The sequence below is a fragment of the Mustelus asterias genome, chromosome 2 (genome assembly GCF_964213995.1).
Source record: "Mustelus asterias chromosome 2, sMusAst1.hap1.1, whole genome shotgun sequence".
NCBI lineage: Eukaryota > Metazoa > Chordata > Chondrichthyes > Carcharhiniformes > Triakidae > Mustelus > Mustelus asterias.
The window spans coordinates 39,120,551-39,141,066 of NC_135802.1; the positions used below are offsets into that span (position 1 = coordinate 39,120,551).

At 40.8% G+C, this 20,516-nt stretch overlaps 1 protein-coding gene across 15 annotated transcripts in view; it reads right to left on the reverse strand.

Annotated features, from left to right (window-relative positions):
• Positions 1-20,516, reverse strand: part of waca (WW domain containing adaptor with coiled-coil a) — a 116,610-nt gene that overhangs the window by 69,328 nt on the left and 26,766 nt on the right. For 11 of the 15 annotated variants that reach the window (XM_078233721.1, XM_078233672.1, XM_078233662.1 and 8 more), the window contains one exon: positions 4,176-4,421. In XM_078233721.1, coding sequence (XP_078089847.1) covers positions 4,176-4,421 — 246 coding nt within the window. The remainder of the gene's footprint in view (positions 1-4,175; positions 4,422-20,516) is intronic. The other 4 variants (XM_078233693.1, XM_078233632.1, XM_078233652.1 and 1 more) reach the window with 1 other exon arrangement.

A 20,516-nucleotide genomic window follows, 5' to 3' on the forward strand; every position in this document is an offset into this window, starting at 1 on the left:
GGACTGAGTGTAGGGTAACAAAGTTTGCAGACGACACAAAGATAAGTGGAAAAGTGAATCGTGTGGAGGGCGTAGAAGGTCTGCAGAGAGATTTGGACAGGCTGAGTGAGTGGGCGAGGATCTGGCAGATGGATTTTAACGATAACAAATGCAAGGTTATTCACTTTGGAAGAAATAATAGCAAATTGGATTATTATCTAAATGGAAAGAAATTACAACATGCTGCTGTGCAAAGGGACCTGGGGGTCCTTGTGCATGAGATGCAAAAACCCAGTCTGCAGGTGCAACAGGTGATCAAGGCGGCAAATGGGATGTTGGCCTATATCGCAAGGGGGATAGAATATAAAAGCAGAGATGTCTTGCTGCATCTGTACAGGGCATTGGTGAGGCCGCAGCTGGAATACTGTGTGCAGTATTGGTCCCCTTATTTACAGAAGGATATATTGGCCTTGGAGGGAGTGCAGAGAAGGTTCACCAGGTTGATACCAGAGATGAGGGGTGTTGATTATGAGGAGAGACTGAGCAGATTGGGTTTGTATTCGTTGGAATTTAGAAGGCTGAGGGGGGAATCTTATAGAGACCTATAAGATAATGAAGGGGCTGGATAGGGTAGAGATGGAGAGATTCTTTCCACTTAGAAAGGAAACTAGAACTAGACGGCACAGCCTCAAAATAAAGGGGGGTCAGTTTAGGACAGAGTTGAGGAGGAACTTCTTCTCTCAGAGGGTGGTGAATCTCTGGAATTCTCTGCCCACTGAAGTGGTGGAGGCTACCTCGTTGAATATGTTTAAATCACGGATAGATGGATTCCTGATCGCTAAGGGAATTAGGGGTTATAGGGATCAGGCGGGTAAGTGGAACTGATCCACTTCAGATCAGCCATGATCTTATTGAATGGCGGGGCAGGCTCGAGGGGCTAGATGGCCTACTCCTGCTCCTGTTTCTTATGTTCTTATGTTCTTAAACTCGAGGGAGTTTAGGACTAAACTGCCCAATCTCTCTTCATAAGAAAAACGCCTCATCTCTGCAATCAATTCAGTGAGTGTTTGTGTTAATTTTTCGTGTAACAATTAAAATATAAATAGATTTAAAATATAAATGGGCCTGAATCTTCCAAGCAGCGGCAGTGGTAAGCAGATTGCCGGTATGTGTGAAAATTCCCCCAACCTGAAACTGCTGCATATTTCTCCCAGAATCTCCAGCACTGCGACACCGGGAGCTCCATCAGACCAGACTAGAGTCGGGGAAGAGAGAGCACACATCCTATGTGCAGCACAGTGACCCTGGGGAGCTCCACCAGAGTGGAATCAGGGAAGAGAGAGCACACTCCCTATTTCCAGCACAGTGACCCCAGGGAGCTCCATAAGAGAACAGTCTTTGCCAAATGTGGACAATTGGGACTAGCTTAGGGGTTAAAAAAGGGTGACATGGACACGTTGGGTCGAAGGGTCTGTTTCCATGCTGTAAACCTCTATGACTCGAAACCTCCTCTGAACTGTCTCCAATGCAACTAGTCCCTCAAATAAAGGAATCAAAACTACACAATAATCAGGAGCCACATCATTATTGGATACAAGATGAATCAAACCTTTTAAAGTAACAACAGAAATTTAAGGGTTCATATGGAACAAAAGCAAGAAAAACAGCCATCACGTGATGACAGCCAGAATAAAGCTCAAGTTGGTGGAAATAACTTTTACTTCAACAGTTTAAATACCACAGCGACTGAAGAACATATGATCTGATTTGGGGCATCAAAATATTGCACAGAATGATGCCCATCTGAACAAATTAAGCATTCAGATATGCTAACAGGGTCCTAAACGGTCCTAGACACAATCAGGAAAAGACTTCTGGAGCATAGGTACAGAGAATGAAAACAAAGATTCTGGGACAGAACCTGGAAACTCAATTAAAAAAGGAAACAACTGAAAGCTACACTTCACATCACTCACAGACGATCAAGTGAAGAACAGGATAGGCGACTCAAGAAGATAACAGGTTCTCTTTGGAAAGAGATGTTGAATTCAAACTATGGCATGGTTGTGGATACCATCAACTAAGTTTGCAACAGGAAGTCGTATGAATAAATGACAAAGTCAACAAATGGTATTGTTAGGTTTGCATGAAAAGGTGTTGCTCTGCCCCAAATAAAGATTCATGCAAGGTTAATATGAAGAAAGGCAAGTGAACCAGCAACTGCAATCACATTTGCAATTTCAATTCTTGAGACTGCAATTCTGCTTGTTCTGTGTTTCGAGGAACACTGTTGAACAGTACACAGATGGCAAACAAAACTTTACACTGAGCAAATTGGATGTGGTATATGAGAATGAACATGACCACAAACCTGGAAAAGCTCAAGACTGCAAAATGCCAGAAAATAATTGGCACATGATCAGTACGTTTCAACACCAAAGGAATAAGTAATTACAAATTTAATTGCGGAAAATCAAGTGGCAGAACAAAAAACCTGATGAATGTAGGAAAACGGTTGTAAATTGGGGCATAAACATAGTTTCAATTTCATAACAGACAAGTGCAATCAAAAGTTAAAAATGAAGGTGCAGGACTGGTAAAAGGCTATAAGTGGAGTGACACTAAATTAACGAGGAAGAATGAATCAGCTATGGAAAATATATGGATGAACAAAAAAACCTCAGTGCTAAACTCCTTTGGAATTCTGTGGATAAATGGGTTTAAAATAAATTGAAAATTAAGGAAGAAACACATGAGGAATTATAAACTTTTGCAGAGAATTGAACAGATTAAAAGGACATCTGAAAGAAGGCTCACAGGTCATAAAAACAGAGTGCTAAAGGCTTTTATTACCATAGAAAAAAGCTTTTAAAAATTAAAAGTGAAGGTAGGACTACCCAGTCAAGAAGGATGCAGTCTGTGCAGGATGACACAGTTGGGATGCTTGGTCAACTATCATCGGAACTCTTGTGACTTGCCATTCATACTCCATGATACGTCGTGCATGATAGTATCTGTCTGATGGCAATATCTGTGTCTTTCATTGTATAAAAAACTGATATTTATTGTATTGGGGCTTGTCAAATTTGTTTCAAATAATATCTGAACACTGAGACTTGCTTAACCAATGAGATTCAACAGTGACATTACTTCCTCCCTTGCGACAATAATTTTAACTTTACATCAACTAAAATCGGTTGATCATTTATTCAGCCAGGGAAAACTTTTACAAGGATTTCATATCTCCAACTTTTCATTTTACCACATCACAACCCTAGAGTAATAAGCATGTAATTTGATTATTCTACCAGCTAAAAGCACATTATGCGAAGCAAATCACAGAATGATACTGCATATTATGCTTGTGCCGGCTGTTGGGCAGAGCTATGCAATTATTCCCATCTCTGCTTCTTACTTATAGCCTTACAGTGTGCTTCACTCAAAGTGTGTGTCCAATTCTCTTTTGAATGTTACTGCTGAATCTGCTTCCACCACCATATATTCCAGAACTCGCTAACAAATGTTTCCTCATGTCACCTCAGGTTTTTCTACCAATGCTTAAATCTGCCCTCTGGTTCGTGACCTTTTTAACCACTGAAAACAGTGCATCTTCATTTAGTCTATCAGAGTCAATGATTTTGGACAGCTGTATCAAATCTCCACTTATATGCAGAGGTTAGGGGAGGCTGGCTAAACATCTCTGGGCAAAGGAAATAGAGGATTGGATTGATGAAGAGTCAAATGAGGAAGGATGGGAGGTGGCTCAAATGGAACAGGGGCTGTTTGGACTGCAAGGATAATTTCTGTGCTGCATATTTTATAGAACTCACTATTCTACTAAATCCATTCCGCATTTCTCCAAGAGCTCAGCAAACTTCTTGAAGGGTGGTACCCTGAACTGAACCCAATATTTCAGCTGAGGCCTAACCTGTATTTTGGAGGTTTAGCAGAAATGAACAAGAAATGAGGCTTTGAAGCCTAAGATGGAGTTGAGGGTGAAAAGTTGATATACAAAATGCGGTCACTCAGTTAATCAGCAAATTATGACTTTTGAAAGTTTGTTGCATCAAGTGCCACATTATACAACAAGAGCAAGTATCAAGTATTTTCATCTTTCAGATCTTATATAAAGTAAAAGTTTTTCTCCGATCTATTTTATGCATTGAAAACACATCAACAGAGAAGTTGTCGCTTACCTTCATTTATTTTTGACATATCCACATTAGCATTGTTAAGCTGCAAAGTGGCTTGTAAAGCAGGAAGTAATTGTCTCAAAAGATTTGGATCCTGTAGTAGAGGAGGGATAGGTGACTGAGGAACAGGTGAAACTGGGACTGTAGATGTGGTGGCTGATGGAGTCTGAGAAGCAGGAGTCATTCCTGAAGACGACGACGAAGGGGTAGCACAAGACTGAGATGCTGACTTGTCCACTGAAGCAGCTTCTGGTGAAGAAGGGGGGACAAAAAGTCAAAATGTAGCATCTCTTCGAGAACCTTACAAAAAAACTAATGCGTGGGATAACAATTTTTCCCCTCAGTTCCAAAATAATAATCACCATTTGCTAATTCTCAGGGGATTCCCTTGGATATTATTTTTTATAGATATAATGGTTTGGGATGGGATTTGACAAAATTTCATTGTTGCACTTTAAACCATTTTGTGGACATTTAAACCAAGATCCCATCTGCCTGCTAATGTGGCATTAATCAAACAATAGCAAGGAAATCTCCCAATGCCCGAGTCAACAGTCCCCCTTTCATTGTTTGCAATGCACTTTTCAATGGCCAGATAATGTGAAAAGTCTTCCATAAATTCAAGCTACTGATTGCTTTATCCAAGCTGCCAATACTTGGTGCTGACAGACAAGCTTGACGGTATGATCCACACAGACCGAAGTGGCAGAAAAATCAGTAACATGAACAATATCAGTAAAATATTAGTTTTTCTTCCCCAGAACTAAATGTTACTTTACTTTATATACATAATTGCCTGAAGGGAGTCAAAGGTTATATATACCACATACTAACCCCAATATTGCTAATAATTTCACCTTTAAGTCAACTTGGGATAATTAATAAATGCAGTCTTATCAACATCCAGTGAATAAACAGTAGTTTGGTAGTACAGAACTTGGAGTATTGCTGAAAAAGAGACATGTTGAAGCTTTTTACCTTGCACTCATCAGGGCACTTGGCAAGAATACTGAATTAAAGAAAAAAACAACAATTTATACTCGATGTGAAGAGCTACGTTGACAACCAATTGAAGATAGTCAGTTGGGCTAAATGTAGTGTATTTGCATGCATTTGAGGTTGCGTACATTAATACACCGGGCTCTATTCTTTGCAGACATAAAGAACGTGTACACACATCAGCTAAACAAAATAACTGACAGCCATTTGTTGACTCATTCCTTACAGCAATGCCGTAACCAATTGGGGTCAAACTGCCTGGTTCAAACAATGTTTGGCAGTTAATTGTCACCCGGTGCATTCTCCAGAGCAATGCCCCCACTAGATGCTACTAGTCAACCAATCAGCACTTTGTCATACAGCACAAATTCTTGTTTTCTCCTTATATCGGTATTCTTGCAAGGTGGCCTGATGAAAAGCTACAATGCCTCTCTCTTCAGCAATCCGTAGAACAAATTAAAATAAATATTTTATCTGAGTACAGCAACTACATCAAGCATGCATTTAAAGAAACTTAGTATTCATTGTAACATAACATAGGAAAAACCAAGATGCAAATTTCCCCACTCAGGCAAGTAGAAGGTTCTATCATTTCATAATTATTTTGCTGAATAAAAGAGGGGAGAAATAACTGTCAATTTAAGATTACATTTATGTTGATAGGGGTTTTCCAAACACCCAATGAAGGAGAAGTCTATAAATCTCTGTTCTTCAACAGCTAAGGTGTGAAACACAAGCACATTGGTTTTCCATGAAGTGAGTGATCCAACAATTGAATCGCACAGAACTATCTGGCTGAAACAGCATTTTAAGTAACTTTTAAAGTGAGCATTCTCACCTGGCAACCTGCAAGAGCAAAATACAAAGTGAATAGCCCTTTGAAATGAGGGTTTTTTGGTTTATCCTGCTTTACGTCAAGAGCTTTGCTACATGATCATAGGTATTCTAAATTTGTCACAGCTGGCCAACACAAGTCAAAATCTCAACCAGGTGTTTTGAGGACTGATCCACAACAGGAGGCTAATGAACCTTTGGGCTTGGTTGCTTCCATATTAATAACAGCACTCTAGTTTGAGATAAATTCAAACCATCTTCAGAGCTTGGGGCAAAAATTCAAAGTAGGATCATGTTTTATTTATCTCTTCACCCATCCAAGGTCATACTGTGCACAAGTCTGGCTCAGTTTGCAGTATTATAACACTATGGATTGAAAGCCTTAGACAGGACAGAGTCCAGTGCATTAAACAAGGAGCCATACTGTCGAACATGTTTGAAGCTTTGAAGTGTTACTTCTACTTCATATGAATTCAAACCTACTATAGACTTGAGCACATTGTTGGTCACATAATCTTTCTATGCTGCATTTTGTCTCACTACAAGGAGATTTATTGCGGGAACTAATTTTACTGATTTCAGAGACATAATATATAAATGAATTAAGGCATTTTAAATTATTTCCTCAGGAAAATTGCAATAATAGAAATGTCTGATCTGGAGTATCACCTCCAAGATAGAACTGAAAAGCAGAGAAGTTATGCTAAACCTGTATCAAACCTTGCTTAAGTGCTTTGTATAGTTCTGGTTGTCATATTACAGGAAGAATATTGAAGCAAAGATTTTCATCTATGAGAACAGACTTATTGGTGAAGGAAGAAAGAGCATGGATTTCTTTATCTTGGAAAAGGACGACTCAAGGATGACCTCACAGAAGTAAAATTATTCAAGGTTTTGTTAAGATTGGGTACACAGAGAAAGTTTCCACTTGTGACCATCAATATAAGACAGTAACCAAGAAATAAAATCAGGATTTCAGAAGAAAATTTTTAACCAGAGTGTGATGAGAATGTGGAACTTGCTACCACTGGGAGTGGTTGAGGCAAATAGTTGCATCTAACACACTATTGTTAAGACTGGCCAGCACACATTGAGGACACCCTCAATCCAGTTGCATGGAATGACCACCATATCACATGGGATACAAGAGGTGCTCCAACAGCTCAAGGCTGGGCATCCATGAGAAGATGTTAGCTAACAACAGCTGAAGAAATTTCTTCTGCTCGAATCCATCACATGATCTATCATAGCTCATTATTATCAAATCATGGGATCAATCCTAGTTTAATATTAGTGTAGAACAACATACCAAAAATGAGGTGCCTGGTGAAAATTGCTTTAAAAAAAACGCAGCAAGTAATAATTATCTGGAATGCATGATCTCAAAGGTGGTGGAAGCAGGTTTCCAAAGGGAATTGGATGTTTACTTGAAAAGGAAAAAAAAATTGCAAGCCTATGGGGAACGAACAGGGAAGTAGGCCACATTGGATAGCTTTCGGAGACAGCACTGACATGTTGGGCTGCTTCCTTCTCTAATTTAATGATTGCACAATTTTCAATTAAATTTGTGACCTTTTGCAGAGATAACAGCATCAAATTTCAATTTCAGTTCTGCTATTTTAACATTGAAAGAGGACAGTGTACCTTTTATGACATTTTGACAGGTAGACACTAACAACTTTTAATTTCAATGCGAAGCATTAACTAGAACATATTCAGCCTTCAAATCAGTGTAAGCCACATAGACGTTTAGCCATATTAATCATAAACCACTTCAAAATCGTACCTCGAGAACTGTAACACTATCTCTCGCCAACAGAGTCCCACCGTTCAAGCTTTACCAGCTAGATGGGCGAAAGCTCTGTTCATTTCTATGTTTTTACATCATTTCAAATGCCAAAAAAACAATTTTGTGCACGGAAAATATAATTACATGCACTGTGGTTACACAATGGGGAGATGGTGGCATAGTGGCAATGTCATTGGACCAGTAATCCCACCAAGGTAGCTAGTGGGATATAAATACGATTCATAAAACTGGAATATGACAACAATCGCCAATTGTTGTAAAAACCCATCTGGTTCAATAACATGTTTTAGGGAAGGAAATCTGCTATTCTTAGTTGCTCTCGCCTACATGGCCTTGATACGACTCCAGGCCCACAGCAACGTGATTGACTTTCGTGACGTGAGTGTACCATTAGGGAAGGTTCTCTTTAAAAAAAAAAATCACAATTTCTGCAGCTCTCACAGCTTCAGTGTTTTTTTTAAACTCAGCCTCAGCTGATGTCATTCTGTTGCCAGCTTGTCTGGAGATGTCCTTTATTGCTGCTTAAACGGGGTTTGTTTATTTTTACTGGGATGTTTATGACTCTGCATTGTTAGGAGAAAAACTGGTTGACAGGTCGGGTGATAGGAGGTTTTTTCATTTCCAGTTTGGAGCTGCAGGTTTGCGTTTTAGAAGGAACAGTCAGCCGGAAAGAAGTCTCTTTCTCTCCCTGGTTTTGGAAATTCTGCAGGTTAGCTAAGAGCCTTCCTGGAGCAGAAAATCTGCTGTTGGTGGCTTGACCAGAGTCTACCTGGGGTTCTGGAATGCTGTTGTGACTTCAAACTGCTCTGGGTGTGTCAAGAGGACTACTCAAACTTACAAGACATAGTTTTCAATTCTCCAACCAAAGGACTCAATTCCAGTCTCACTCGAGTGCTAGTCTTTGCTGTGTTAAACCTGTGAGAAGGGTCTTTTGTCTATGGGAATGGTTTGATTGGAACACATTAGATATATTTGGTAAGGGTTATACATTATTGTGGTTGTTTTGTTTCTGGTTTGTAATTGATAAAAGTTGTTGCTAATTTTTTTACTATTTCTGTTAACTATATTCTTATGTTAATTTTGTTTGTTTGTTTGATAAAAGCTCCCTAGTGGGTCATTTGAATTATACCTGAAGTGAAACATTAACATGCTTATCCTAGCCAAATTCAAGGTGCAAAACTTATGATCCTGGCAGATCCACAGAACACATGAGTTTTTGAACCAGAACACTAAACAGCCCTCTAAAATGGCCTGGCAAGCCACTGAGTTCATGGGGGATGGGCAAATACTGGCACTGTCTGCAATGGCCATATCCCATTAAAAACAAAGGGAAAAAATGCAATATTAAAGTTGGAATTTAAATGGCAGCATTTTGAAAACTAAAAAGAATCTAGGCTTTTTAGGAAGCACCATGACCTCAACGAGTCAGTCACATGTTCAATTTTCCAGACTGGAGCTGGAACCCAAGTTCTCAACCAACAGCAGTGTAGCTCTGGCAAAGTGCTGCACAATTGGATGTATCATCTTTTCAATGAAATGTTGAACTAAGATCCTATCTTATCGAAGATCCAATGTGGATGGCACAGTGGTTAGCACTGCTGCCACACAGCACCAGGGACCCAGGGTAAATTCCGGCCTTGTGTGCCTGTGTGGAGTTTGCACATTCCCCAGTATCTGTGTGGGTTTCCTCCGAATGCCCTGGTTTCCTCCCACAGTCCAAAGATGTGCAGGTTTGGTGGATTGGCCATGCTAAATTGCCCCTTAATGTCCCAAGATGTGTAGGTTAGGGGTTTAGCGGGGTAAATATATGGGGTTACAGGGATAGGGCAAGACGATCTGTCAGAGAGTCAGTGCAGACTCGATGGGCCAAATGACTCCCCCTCCTGCACTGTAGGATTCTTTCATTTCTATCTCTCTGCTCTGCCTTTATGTTACAATTCAATGAGCAGACGTAGCCCTTTGGTTGACCATCCTTCAACCAATACCGCAAGTTTATTTGTTCTTAACTGTGTCAGATTCTACGAGACAACTTGGCTGCTGCCTTTGCCAACATAACAGCTAAACTTCCAAAGTGTTTAAGCAAACACTGCAATATTCCAAGGACAAGAAAGGTACTATATAAATGCAAGCTTTTCTTTCTGTTCTTAGGCTTCAAGACAAAAATGCAGATTCAGTTTTTGCCATACATTAAGGCGAGTTACATTCAACATTCCGACAACCTTCTGTATAATTTGATATCCAAGCTTCATGACCAATTACAGAATACTGGCACAGCTGTTAAACTTGGCAGAAATATTCTCTGGGGTTCTGAAACATCAGGCCAGGATTAATGAAGTCATCTCAGTGCAACAGCTACACTGGTCTTCGTCAGTGAAATATTTAATGCCTCTAGACCCACCCTCTCCTTGCTCGTCATACCAGTTAACTAATTGTCAAGTATGCATAAATGCCCCCTTAGACATTGGCATAAACAAGAATGTGGAGTTCAATGACATCAACTTTTATGGACTGGTTAATTCTCACCGGGGAAAAAAGAACAAGAGGCAGTCAAACAACTAAAAACGTACAAACAGCAATGAACTTTACACAATGATGCACAACATTTAAAACTGTCCAGGACATGTCATTGGTTCTACAAAGATGAAGTGCAATGGTAGCCACCCATGTCTGTTTCCCTCCATCAGTAATTCTCAATTGTAGCATCGCATGACTTTGCACTGGCAATATCCAATAAACAGAGGAAAATTAATTGAACAGATGATTGCCAAGGCTGGCAAAATAGAAGCAAACTTAGGTTTACTTACGTAAATGCTGTTGTTCTCGATTAGCACATAACCAAGAAAAACACTTGAAACATTTCAATACAAGAACATGCTCCAAGTGCTAACTATTCTTCGTTGTTAATAGAACTACTGACAAAAGGGATGGGTGGCATAGTAGTTCGCACTGCTGCCTCACGACACCAAGGACCCGGGTTCAATTCCTGGCTTGGGTCACTGTCTGTGCGGAGGCTGCACATTCTCCCCTGTGTCTATGTGGGTTTCCTCCCAAAGTCTGAAAGACATGCTGGTTCGGTGCATTTGACCATGCCAAATTCTCCCTCAGGTGAACCTGAATTGGCAGTGGAGTGTGATGACTAGGGGATTTTCACAACAACTCGATTGCAGTGTTAATGTAAGCCTACTTGTGACAAATAAACTAACGTTAACTTTAAATGGGACTTTTAACAAGGAACAACAGTTCATACTTGCAGCATGTTCATGTGAATATCTTTAAGGTAGATTCCTGAATGGGAATGTGGAATTCAAGTTACAATCAGTTGAGCCACAATCTCATTGAATGGTAGAGCAAGTTTGAAGTGACCTATTCCTTTCTACTCCTAATTCATATGTCCTCTTAATTCATATTCCTAGGCTCGTCTCAACCATGTTTTACTTTGTTGAGACGAGCAATGAACTTTACACAATGATGCAGTGAAATATTCAATGCCTCTAGACCCACCCTCTCATTGTTCGACTTACCAGTGCTTGGAGCATGTTCTTGTATTAAAATGTTCCAGTACTTCTGGCGAATAATAGCTAATACATCGGCAAACTTAAAGTTGCAAAGAAAATTCATGTCACATCCTTGGTTTAAACATCAAAAACTGCACAGAATTTAACAAGGCCAGTCTGCTGCATGAAATTCTTTTCTTTTCCCAACTGAATGACATGACCATCTTGAGTCTCTTCTGCAAAACAATTGCAGCAGCACACACAATAAAACCGTACAAAGATCTCCACAGCCACAATGAGATATCCCAAAAACTTTTGCATCAAGCACAAAATTAAAAACACAAATTTGCATAGTACCCCATCTGCTAGCATCCCAAAAATGTGCAACATTTTTGGCGATTTACACTCAATGGTTGCTTGGATTCAGACTAATTTCGATAAGTGGATCTCAAATTGGTGACCCAGAATGTACTTGAATTTCTCATTCTAAGAGGGGGCCAACCAGCATTTTATTTGAATTTGCTTGGTATATTGCGATCACTTGGCACATGAACTTGGCAAGTGGAAGTATCGCACTCAGACTGAAGCTCAGGCGACAAACTACTGGGCAAATTTTCTTGAGTAGAAAATACAATACTAACTACAGTGTACATATTTATAATTCTAGATTTGTACTCATTCATGTGATCTATGTAAAGCGGCAAAAACAATAAAACTGCATCCCACGCACATAACTTTGCCATTCTTGATCTTCACAGGCCAACAATGGTAACAATGCCTTTGGCTAAGCAGATGTCACATGCAGCTGTTTACATATGTATCTGTCACCCCTGAGGTCAAATGCACTTGAGACTTTCTTCACGCAACAGTTGTTTGCTTTACCCAGTACTGTGAACTTCTTAGTGACTTCTACACTGCTCGTAAGAGAATATATGGTAAGGACAAGCACCCTTATTCTCAAATACTTTAATCCAAAAATAATGATGCCAAATGTTGCATAAGTAACTCTACCCAATTAGAAACTAATCATACCCTTATTACAATCTAACAATGCAAATTGGGGCTTGGTCTTCCTGATTTGTATCAATGAGATCAATTCACCAGCCAACCCTAGTGAGCCATCTGGAATGCACCAGTTCTAAAGTTCAACCTCAGTTGCAAAGAAAATCCATCTCTCAGCCTTGGAATTAGACATCCAAAACTGTGCACAAAGTTTAATGAGACCAGTCTGCTCTATAACAGTTTTTTTAAAAATTAAACTAAAAAAACCCTAGCTACTCTTCAAACAAATCCATTCCTTCAGGTTATTTTTATGATGAACTCTTCGCTGTCACTGATCCCACGCATTTCATGGAAAACCTTGTGTCATGACCTTGTTAAGTAAGAGGCAACTCGACTCTAGTATTCCCTTCTCCAGTTGTCACCAGCAAACTGAATTTGTTCATCGCCACAAAAGTAGGCTTAAGTTTAATTTTATATCTTTAAAAAACTCAATCAATTATCAAGATAACATGAAAATTATTTTTAGATTTGTTTCAGTACTTCCCAGGTGTAGTAAGAAATAATTTAACGCGATCAATTAATCCATAAATCATAATCTCAACGGACAAGATAATCGAGACAAAAAGTCACACCGAATGGCCTGCTGTACACGTTCTCTGTAAGTGGACTGCACCAGACTTGGCTGTGATAGCAAAATTGAATGGTGGGCATATAAAAAGCTCACTTGCTAAGACACTAAAGGACTGCTGATACGCATGCGATTTTATTATAGCATGAATCACAACCTTTCAGAGGCAAGATGATAACATTAAAGGGTGAAGAGATGAGTGCTGAAGTCACTTATGTCCATACAAGTCACTTCAAACCTATCCAGCAAAACTTCATTAAAATGCAACTGAGCGAAAACATTGCATTCATGCTACCTCAACAAATCACAAGTTGTTTATGATTCACTGGTGGTCATTTCCCTTCCCCTGCATCCTTCAGTTTTGTCAATGCAGTATTTGATGCAGCAACTACCAAATTCTATCTGCATTGGAGGAAATAATAACAAATGGGATTACTATCTCAATGGAAACAAATTAAAACATGCTACCGTGCAAAGGGACCTGGGGGTCCTTGTGCATGAGACGCAAAAGCCCAGTCTGCAGGTACAACAGGTGATCAAGAAGGCAAATGGGATGTTGGCCTATATCGCGAGGGGGATAGAATATAAAAGCAGGGATGTCTTGATGCACCTGTACAGGGCATTGGTGAGGCCGCAGCTGGAATACTGTGTGCAGTATTGGTCCCCTTATATGAGGAAGGATATATTGGCATTGGAGGGAGTGCAGAGAAGGTTCACCAGGTTGATACCGGAGATGAGGGGTTTGGATTATGAGGAGAGGCTGAGGAGATTGGGTTTGTACTCGTTGGAGTTTAGAAGGATGAGGGGGGATCTTATGGAGACTTATAAGATAATGCGGGGGCTGGATAGGGTGGAGGCGGAGAGATTCTTTCCACTTAGTAAGGAAGTTAAAACTAGAGGACACAGCCTCAAAATAAAGGGGGGTCGGTTTAAGACAGAGTTGAGGAGGAACTTCTTCTCCCAGAGGGTGGTGAATCTCTGGAATTCTCTGCCCACTGAGGTGGTGGAGGCTACCTCGCTGAGTATGTTTAAAGCGCGGATGGATTGGGATTCCTGATCGGTAAGGGAATTAAGGGTTATGGGGATCAGGCGGGTAAGTGGTACTGATCCACGTCAGATCAGCCATGATCTTATTGAATGGCGGGGCAGGCTCGAGGGGCTAGATGGCCTACTCCTGCTCCTATTTCTTATGTTCTTATGTTCTTATTTCCACACTGCTTTCCGAGCTGTCTGCATTTCCTACTGTTCATCAAGACTAAAAAAAAATGACTATATAAACAGCCCTTTAGTGGCAAGTTCATTACTGAAAAGAGAAAGAAATAAAATAGATAAGTATACAAGGTTACATTGCACCTGAAACTGGTTTGACCTTGAAATCTTAATTCAATAAAAGACAAAATACTGCGAATACTGGAATCTAAAACAAAATCAGAAAATGCTGCAGAAACTCAGCAAGTCTGACAGCAACTGTGAAGACAAAATAGAAGGGTCATCCGCTCTCCACAGATGCTGTCAGACTTGTTGACTTTCTCCAGCATTTTCTGTTTTTGTTGAAATCTTAATCTCTGTTTGGCAACCAAGATGTTGTAACCAATTTAACAAAAGCACAATTTGCTGAGCTTTTTGGTACAGGTAGTTCCCAGAATACATCCTAACAGGAGGCATACCTGAGATAATCAAATAATGCATTGTTGAGTATACAAACAGTAAATCTGAAACCTTACGAAGAATAACTAGCCCAAATTAAATTTGCTTCAAGTAGAGTTAGAACCAAGAAAAGAAAATCCCCAATTTCAGCATGGAAAGAAATGTTCAAGTGTAAATTAAGATTGATGTGTTGTGCAAAGTCCCAAAGATTCAAAAACATCAGCAAAGGAAGTCATCTTCCCAATAAAAATACAAAATCAAGTTTACAGTAAAGCAATTCCATCATTGGGGCAGTGTCAGGGTACTTCCTCTACATAAACTGTTTTAATCTAGAACAACAGAAGTGTAAAAAGTATTTCTACCCAATTTCCATCTACTTAATGTAATTCATAGAATCCCAACAGTACAGGAGGCCACCATTCGGCTCATTGAGCCTGCGCTGACAACAATACCACCCAGGCCCTATCCCCTTAACCCCACATATATACCCTGCTGGCCCCCCCTGACACGAAGGAGCAATTTAGCATGGTCAATCCAATAACGAGCACATCATTGGTTTGTGGGAGGAGACCGGAGCACCCGGAGGAAACCCACTTAGAACATGCAAACTCCACACAGTCACCCGAGGCCGGAATTGAACCTGGGTCCCTGGCGCTCAGAGGCAGCAGTGGTAACCACTGTGCCGCCGCCCTCAAGGAAAATGAACATTCAACTCATTAGGCCAAATTGTTTTATTTCACAGGACATGGGCATTGCTGACAAGGCCAGCGTTTTTATTGCCCATCTGTAATTGCTCTCGAGAAGGTGGTGAGCCACATTAAGCTGCTGCAATCCATTTAGTACAGATACACCTACAGTGCTGTTTTTGTCCCAGTGACAGTGAAGGAAGGGCAATATGATTCCAAGTTAGGATGGTGTGTGCAATTTGCAGGTGGTGTTCCCATGCATCTGCTGCTGTTCTCCTCCTTGTTGTTAAGTAGCTTCTTGGCTCGGCTGCGGGACAGTTGTTCCAATTTTGGCACAAGTACCAGGTGTCAGTAAGGTGGGCTTTGCAATGACTTTGTATCAGTTTGATACAACTGACTGGCTTGCTAGACCATTTCTAACTTAAATAAGTTTAAATAAGTTTTTTGTGCCGGTCTTCACGGTGGAGGACACAAATAGTTTGCCAAATACGAACGATAGAGGGTTGGCAGCAGGAGAAATACTTAATACAATTAATGTTACCAGAGAGGCAGTGCTGGGTAGACTAATGGGACTGAAGGTGGACAAGTCCCCGGGTCCGGATGGAATGTATCCCAGGGTATTGAAAGAAATGTCAGAGGTAATAGTGGATGCGTTAGTGATTATTTATCAAAACTCGTTGCATTCTGGGGTAGTGCCGGTTGATTGGAAAACGGCTAATGTTACGCCGCTGTTTAAAAAAGGGAGGAGACAAAAGGCGGGTAACTATAGGCCGGTCAGCTTAACGTCTGTAGTAGGGAAAATGCTGGAATCCATTATTAAAGAGGAGATAGCAGGGCATCTGGATAGAAATGGTTCGATCAATCAGACGCAGCATGGATTCATGAGGGGAAAGTCGTGCTTGACGAACATGTTGGATTTTTATGAAGATGTGACTCGGGCGGTTGATGGAGGAGAACCGGTGGATGCGGTGTTTTTGGATTTCCAAAAGGCGTTTGATAAGGTGCCCCATAAAAAGCTGCTGAAGAAGATTAGGGCACACGGAGTTGGGGGTAGTGTGTTAAAGTGGATTAGGGACTGGCTATCCGACAGGAAGCAAAGAGTCGGAATAAATGGGTGTTTTTCCGGTTGGAGGAAGGTAACTAGTGGCGTGCCGCAGGGATCGGTACTCGGGCCGCAACTATTTACCATTTATATAGATGATCTGGAGGAGGGGACGGAGTGTAGGGTAACGAAGTTTGCAGACGACACAAAGATAAGTGGAAAAGTGAATCGTGTGGAGGACGGAGAAGATCTGCAGAGAGATTTGGACAGGCTGAGTGAGTGGGCGAGGATATGGCAAATGGAGTATAACGTTGATAAATGCGAGGTTATACACTTTGGAGGAAATAATAACAAATGGGATTACTATCTCAATGGAAACAAATTAAAACATGCTACCGTGCAAAGGGACCTGGGGGTCCTTGTGCATGAGACGCAAAAGCCCAGTCTGCAGGTACAACAGGTGATCAAGAAGGCAAATGGGATGTTGGCCTATATCGCGAGGGGGATAGAATATAAAAGCAGGGATGTCTTGATGCACCTGTACAGGGCATTGGTGAGGCCGCAGCTGGAATACTGTGTGCAGTATTGGTCCCCTTATATGAGGAAGGATATATTGGCATTGGAGGGAGTGCAGAGAAGGTTCACCAGGTTGATACCGGAGATGAGGGGTTTGGATTATGAGGAGAGGCTGAGGAGATTGGGTTTGTACTCGTTGGAGTTTAGAAGGATGAGGGGGGATCTTATGGAGACTTATAAGATAATGCGGGGGCTGGATAGGGTGGAGGCAGAGAGATTCTTTCCACTTAGTAAGGAAGTTAAAACTAGAGGACACAGCCTCAAAATAAAGGAGGGTCGGTTTAAGACAGAGTTGAGGAGGAACTTCTTCTCCCAGAGGGTGGTGAATCTCTGGAATTCTCTGCCCACTGAGGTGGTGGAGGCTACCTCGCTGAATATGTTTAAAGCGCAGATGGATGGATTCCTGATCGGTAAGGGAATTAAGGGTTATGGGGATCAGGCGGGTAAGTGGTACTGATCCACGTCAGATCAGCCATGATCTTATTGAATGGCGGGGCAGGCTCGAGGGGCTAGATGGCCTACTCCTGCTCCTATTTCTTATGTTCTTAAAAGGCATTTAAGAGTCAACTGCATCAAAATGAGGCAACAGGGAGTTATAGACAAGTAAGCCTGACGTAGATAGTGGGAAAAATTCTAGATTCCATTATCAAAGATTTTATAGCATAACATTTGGAAAATTGTGACAAATGGGGAGAGTCAGCGTGGATTTGTGAAAGGGAAATCATGCTTGACAACGCGACTTAAATTCGAGGATGTAACTGGTAGAGTCGATGAAGTTTATGCCAGTGGATGTGGTATATTCGGACTTTCAGAGGGCTTCCGATACAGTCTCACACACGTAAAATTAAAGTGCATGGGGTTTGGAGTACTGCATTGAGATGGATCAATAACTAAAAGGAGGAGGAATAAATAGGTCTTTTTCCAAATGGCAGTACCTCGTGGAATACCGCAAGGAACAGTGCTGGGACCCCAGCTATTCACTATATAATGATTTAGATAAGGGAACTAAATGTAATATCTCCAATTTGCAGATGACACAAAGCTGGGTAGGAAGGTGAGCTGTGAGGACGATGCAGAGATCCTTCAGTGTAATTTGTACAATTACAAAGTGGGCAAATGCAGTATAATTTGGATAAATGTGAGGTTATCCAATTTGGTAGCAAAGGCGGGAAGACAGATTACTATCGGAATGGCCATAAATTAGCAAAAAAAATGTGCAACAAGGGTGCCCTCGTACACCCAGTCACTGAAGGTTAAGCAAGGTGCAGCAGGCAGTAAAAAAGGCAAATCGTATGTTGGCCTTCATAGCAAGAAGATACGAGTGCAGGATCATGGACATCTTGCTGCAATTATACAGGACCATGTTGAGGCCACACCTGGAATATTGTGTAGAGTTCTGGTGTTCTTACCGGAGGAAGCATGTTCTTGCTCTGGAATGAGTGCACAGAAGGTTTACCAGGCCAGTTCTTGGGATTGCAGGACTGATGTACGAGGAGATATTGAGTCAGGTAGGATTATATTCCCTAGAGTTCAGAAGAATGACGAGGAGGGGGTGGAGGGGGGATGGATCTCATAGACACCTAAGAAATTGTAACAGGACTACACAGGGTAGGCACAAGGAGGATGTTCCCGATGGTGGGAGTGTCCAGAACCAGGGTTCACAGTCTGAACATACAGGGTAGACCGTTCAGGACAGGGACAAGGAGAAATTTCTTCACCCAGAGAGTGGCCTGCCTGTGAAATTTGCTACCACGGAAACTAGTTGAGGCCAAAACATTGTATGTTTTCAAGAAGCAGTTACATATAGCACTTGGGGCAAAGGGCATCAAAGGATATGAGGAAAAGGTGGTTCAGGCTACTGACTTGGATGATTGGCCATGATCATAATGAATGGCAGAACAGGCTCAAGGGTTTGAATGGCCTCCTCCTGTTCCGACTTTCTATGTTTCTACATGGGTCAGGAGTCACATAGGCCAGCTCAGATAAAGACAGCAGATTTCCTTCCCAAAAGAGCATTCGTGAACCAGATGGAATTTTACAACTGACAAAGATGTATTGTCAATATTACCAAGACTAGCTTTTTAATTCCTGATTTATTAACCAAATTTAAATTCTGCCAGCTGCCATGATGGTATTCAAATCCATACCCCCAAAACATCAGCCCAGGCCGCTGGATTACTGGTATGGTGACATTACCACTGTGTCACCACCTCGCCAATGGTACAGTGGATTAGTGATGGTAAACGTGTAGAATCATGGCGACAGGATGGAGGGGAGGGCCTGGGTGCGATGCTCTTTCAGAGTCAGTGCAGACTGGATGGCTTATTTCTGTACAATAAGGATTCTATCCTATGGTTCTAAGAGATACTGCTGGGCAGGTTACTCCTCGGAACTGACTGGGTGGTCTGCAAATTTTCCATTATGTTAACTACATTGTATCATCCCACCAGCTGAAGGCCATGACCTTCTCAAAAGCGTATCTTCTCCATCTATCCATTTCTGAATAGACATTTATTCAGTTCTGTTTGAGAAAGGAGTTACAGCACAGCAACACTTTTTGAATCATAAGGAAAAATTAAACAATGTTTGAATCCTGTTAAATTTTGAATTCATAACCAAAGTAACCGAAGTTATTTATCCCTCTATCATCCATACAAACTGGCCACAATCTTTTCTTCCGTTGAAAACAAGTTCATTTTTGTGCAAACACCAACATCAAGGATAATAACTCAATCATTTGAGAAATCCTTTCCAACTCCAATAAAATATATTTTTTAAGACAGTGGGTGCAATACAGCACAGAAAATAGTGAATCTTGCCTCAATGACGATCTACTATCAGGGTTTGTTTATCTTCATGTCCAATGTGTAGCTTGCAACTTTCGAATGTTCAGCCCAATGAGTGACAGATTAAATTTGCTCCCCCCACACCTTTATTGGTAAGTTTACAAGATGACTAATGAAGCAACAATTTCAAGTGCATGTGCATTTACAAAGCTGTGAAGAAATTACAGCAACAGAAAATACACTGTAGCAGTTCAAAATGACATTACATGGGGAAGTGTTACCATGATTAAATATTTCAGCATCGTGAACCAGAAGATGGTAGTATGCTATTCTCTTTTAAATGCTGACTGCACACAGAGGACTACCAAACTTCAGCACTATGTGGCATTCTTTTTAAAAGGCAAATATTCAAGGTTCATAAAGAATGTTCTCGTGACAATTATTAATTTGAGAAACTACAAAGCTGCAAACCGAAGCAGAATCTGAAAATACTTTTCAGAATTGCTAAGGTTTGTGAATGAATGCTATTTGCCAATTATAAATGGCAGAAATCAATGTCTTTACCAATGAAACCAATATTAAGTCCAGACAGCAGTGCACTTTTGTCTCAGAAGAAAATAAGTCAACATTCATGATTCTTGGACAAATATGTGAGCCCAGCCCAATTTTTATAGATTCGATACTCCAAAGAGAGAGAGTGCGAATCTCACACTCAGGTTGATTTGACAAAGAATTATACAGCAAAAATTCAACCTGTTGGTATGCAGGTTTGGTGCAACTAATTTTTCAGCTCAGTTACACTGTCGCATTGCTAATAAATTGACAAAGTAAATGCATCTA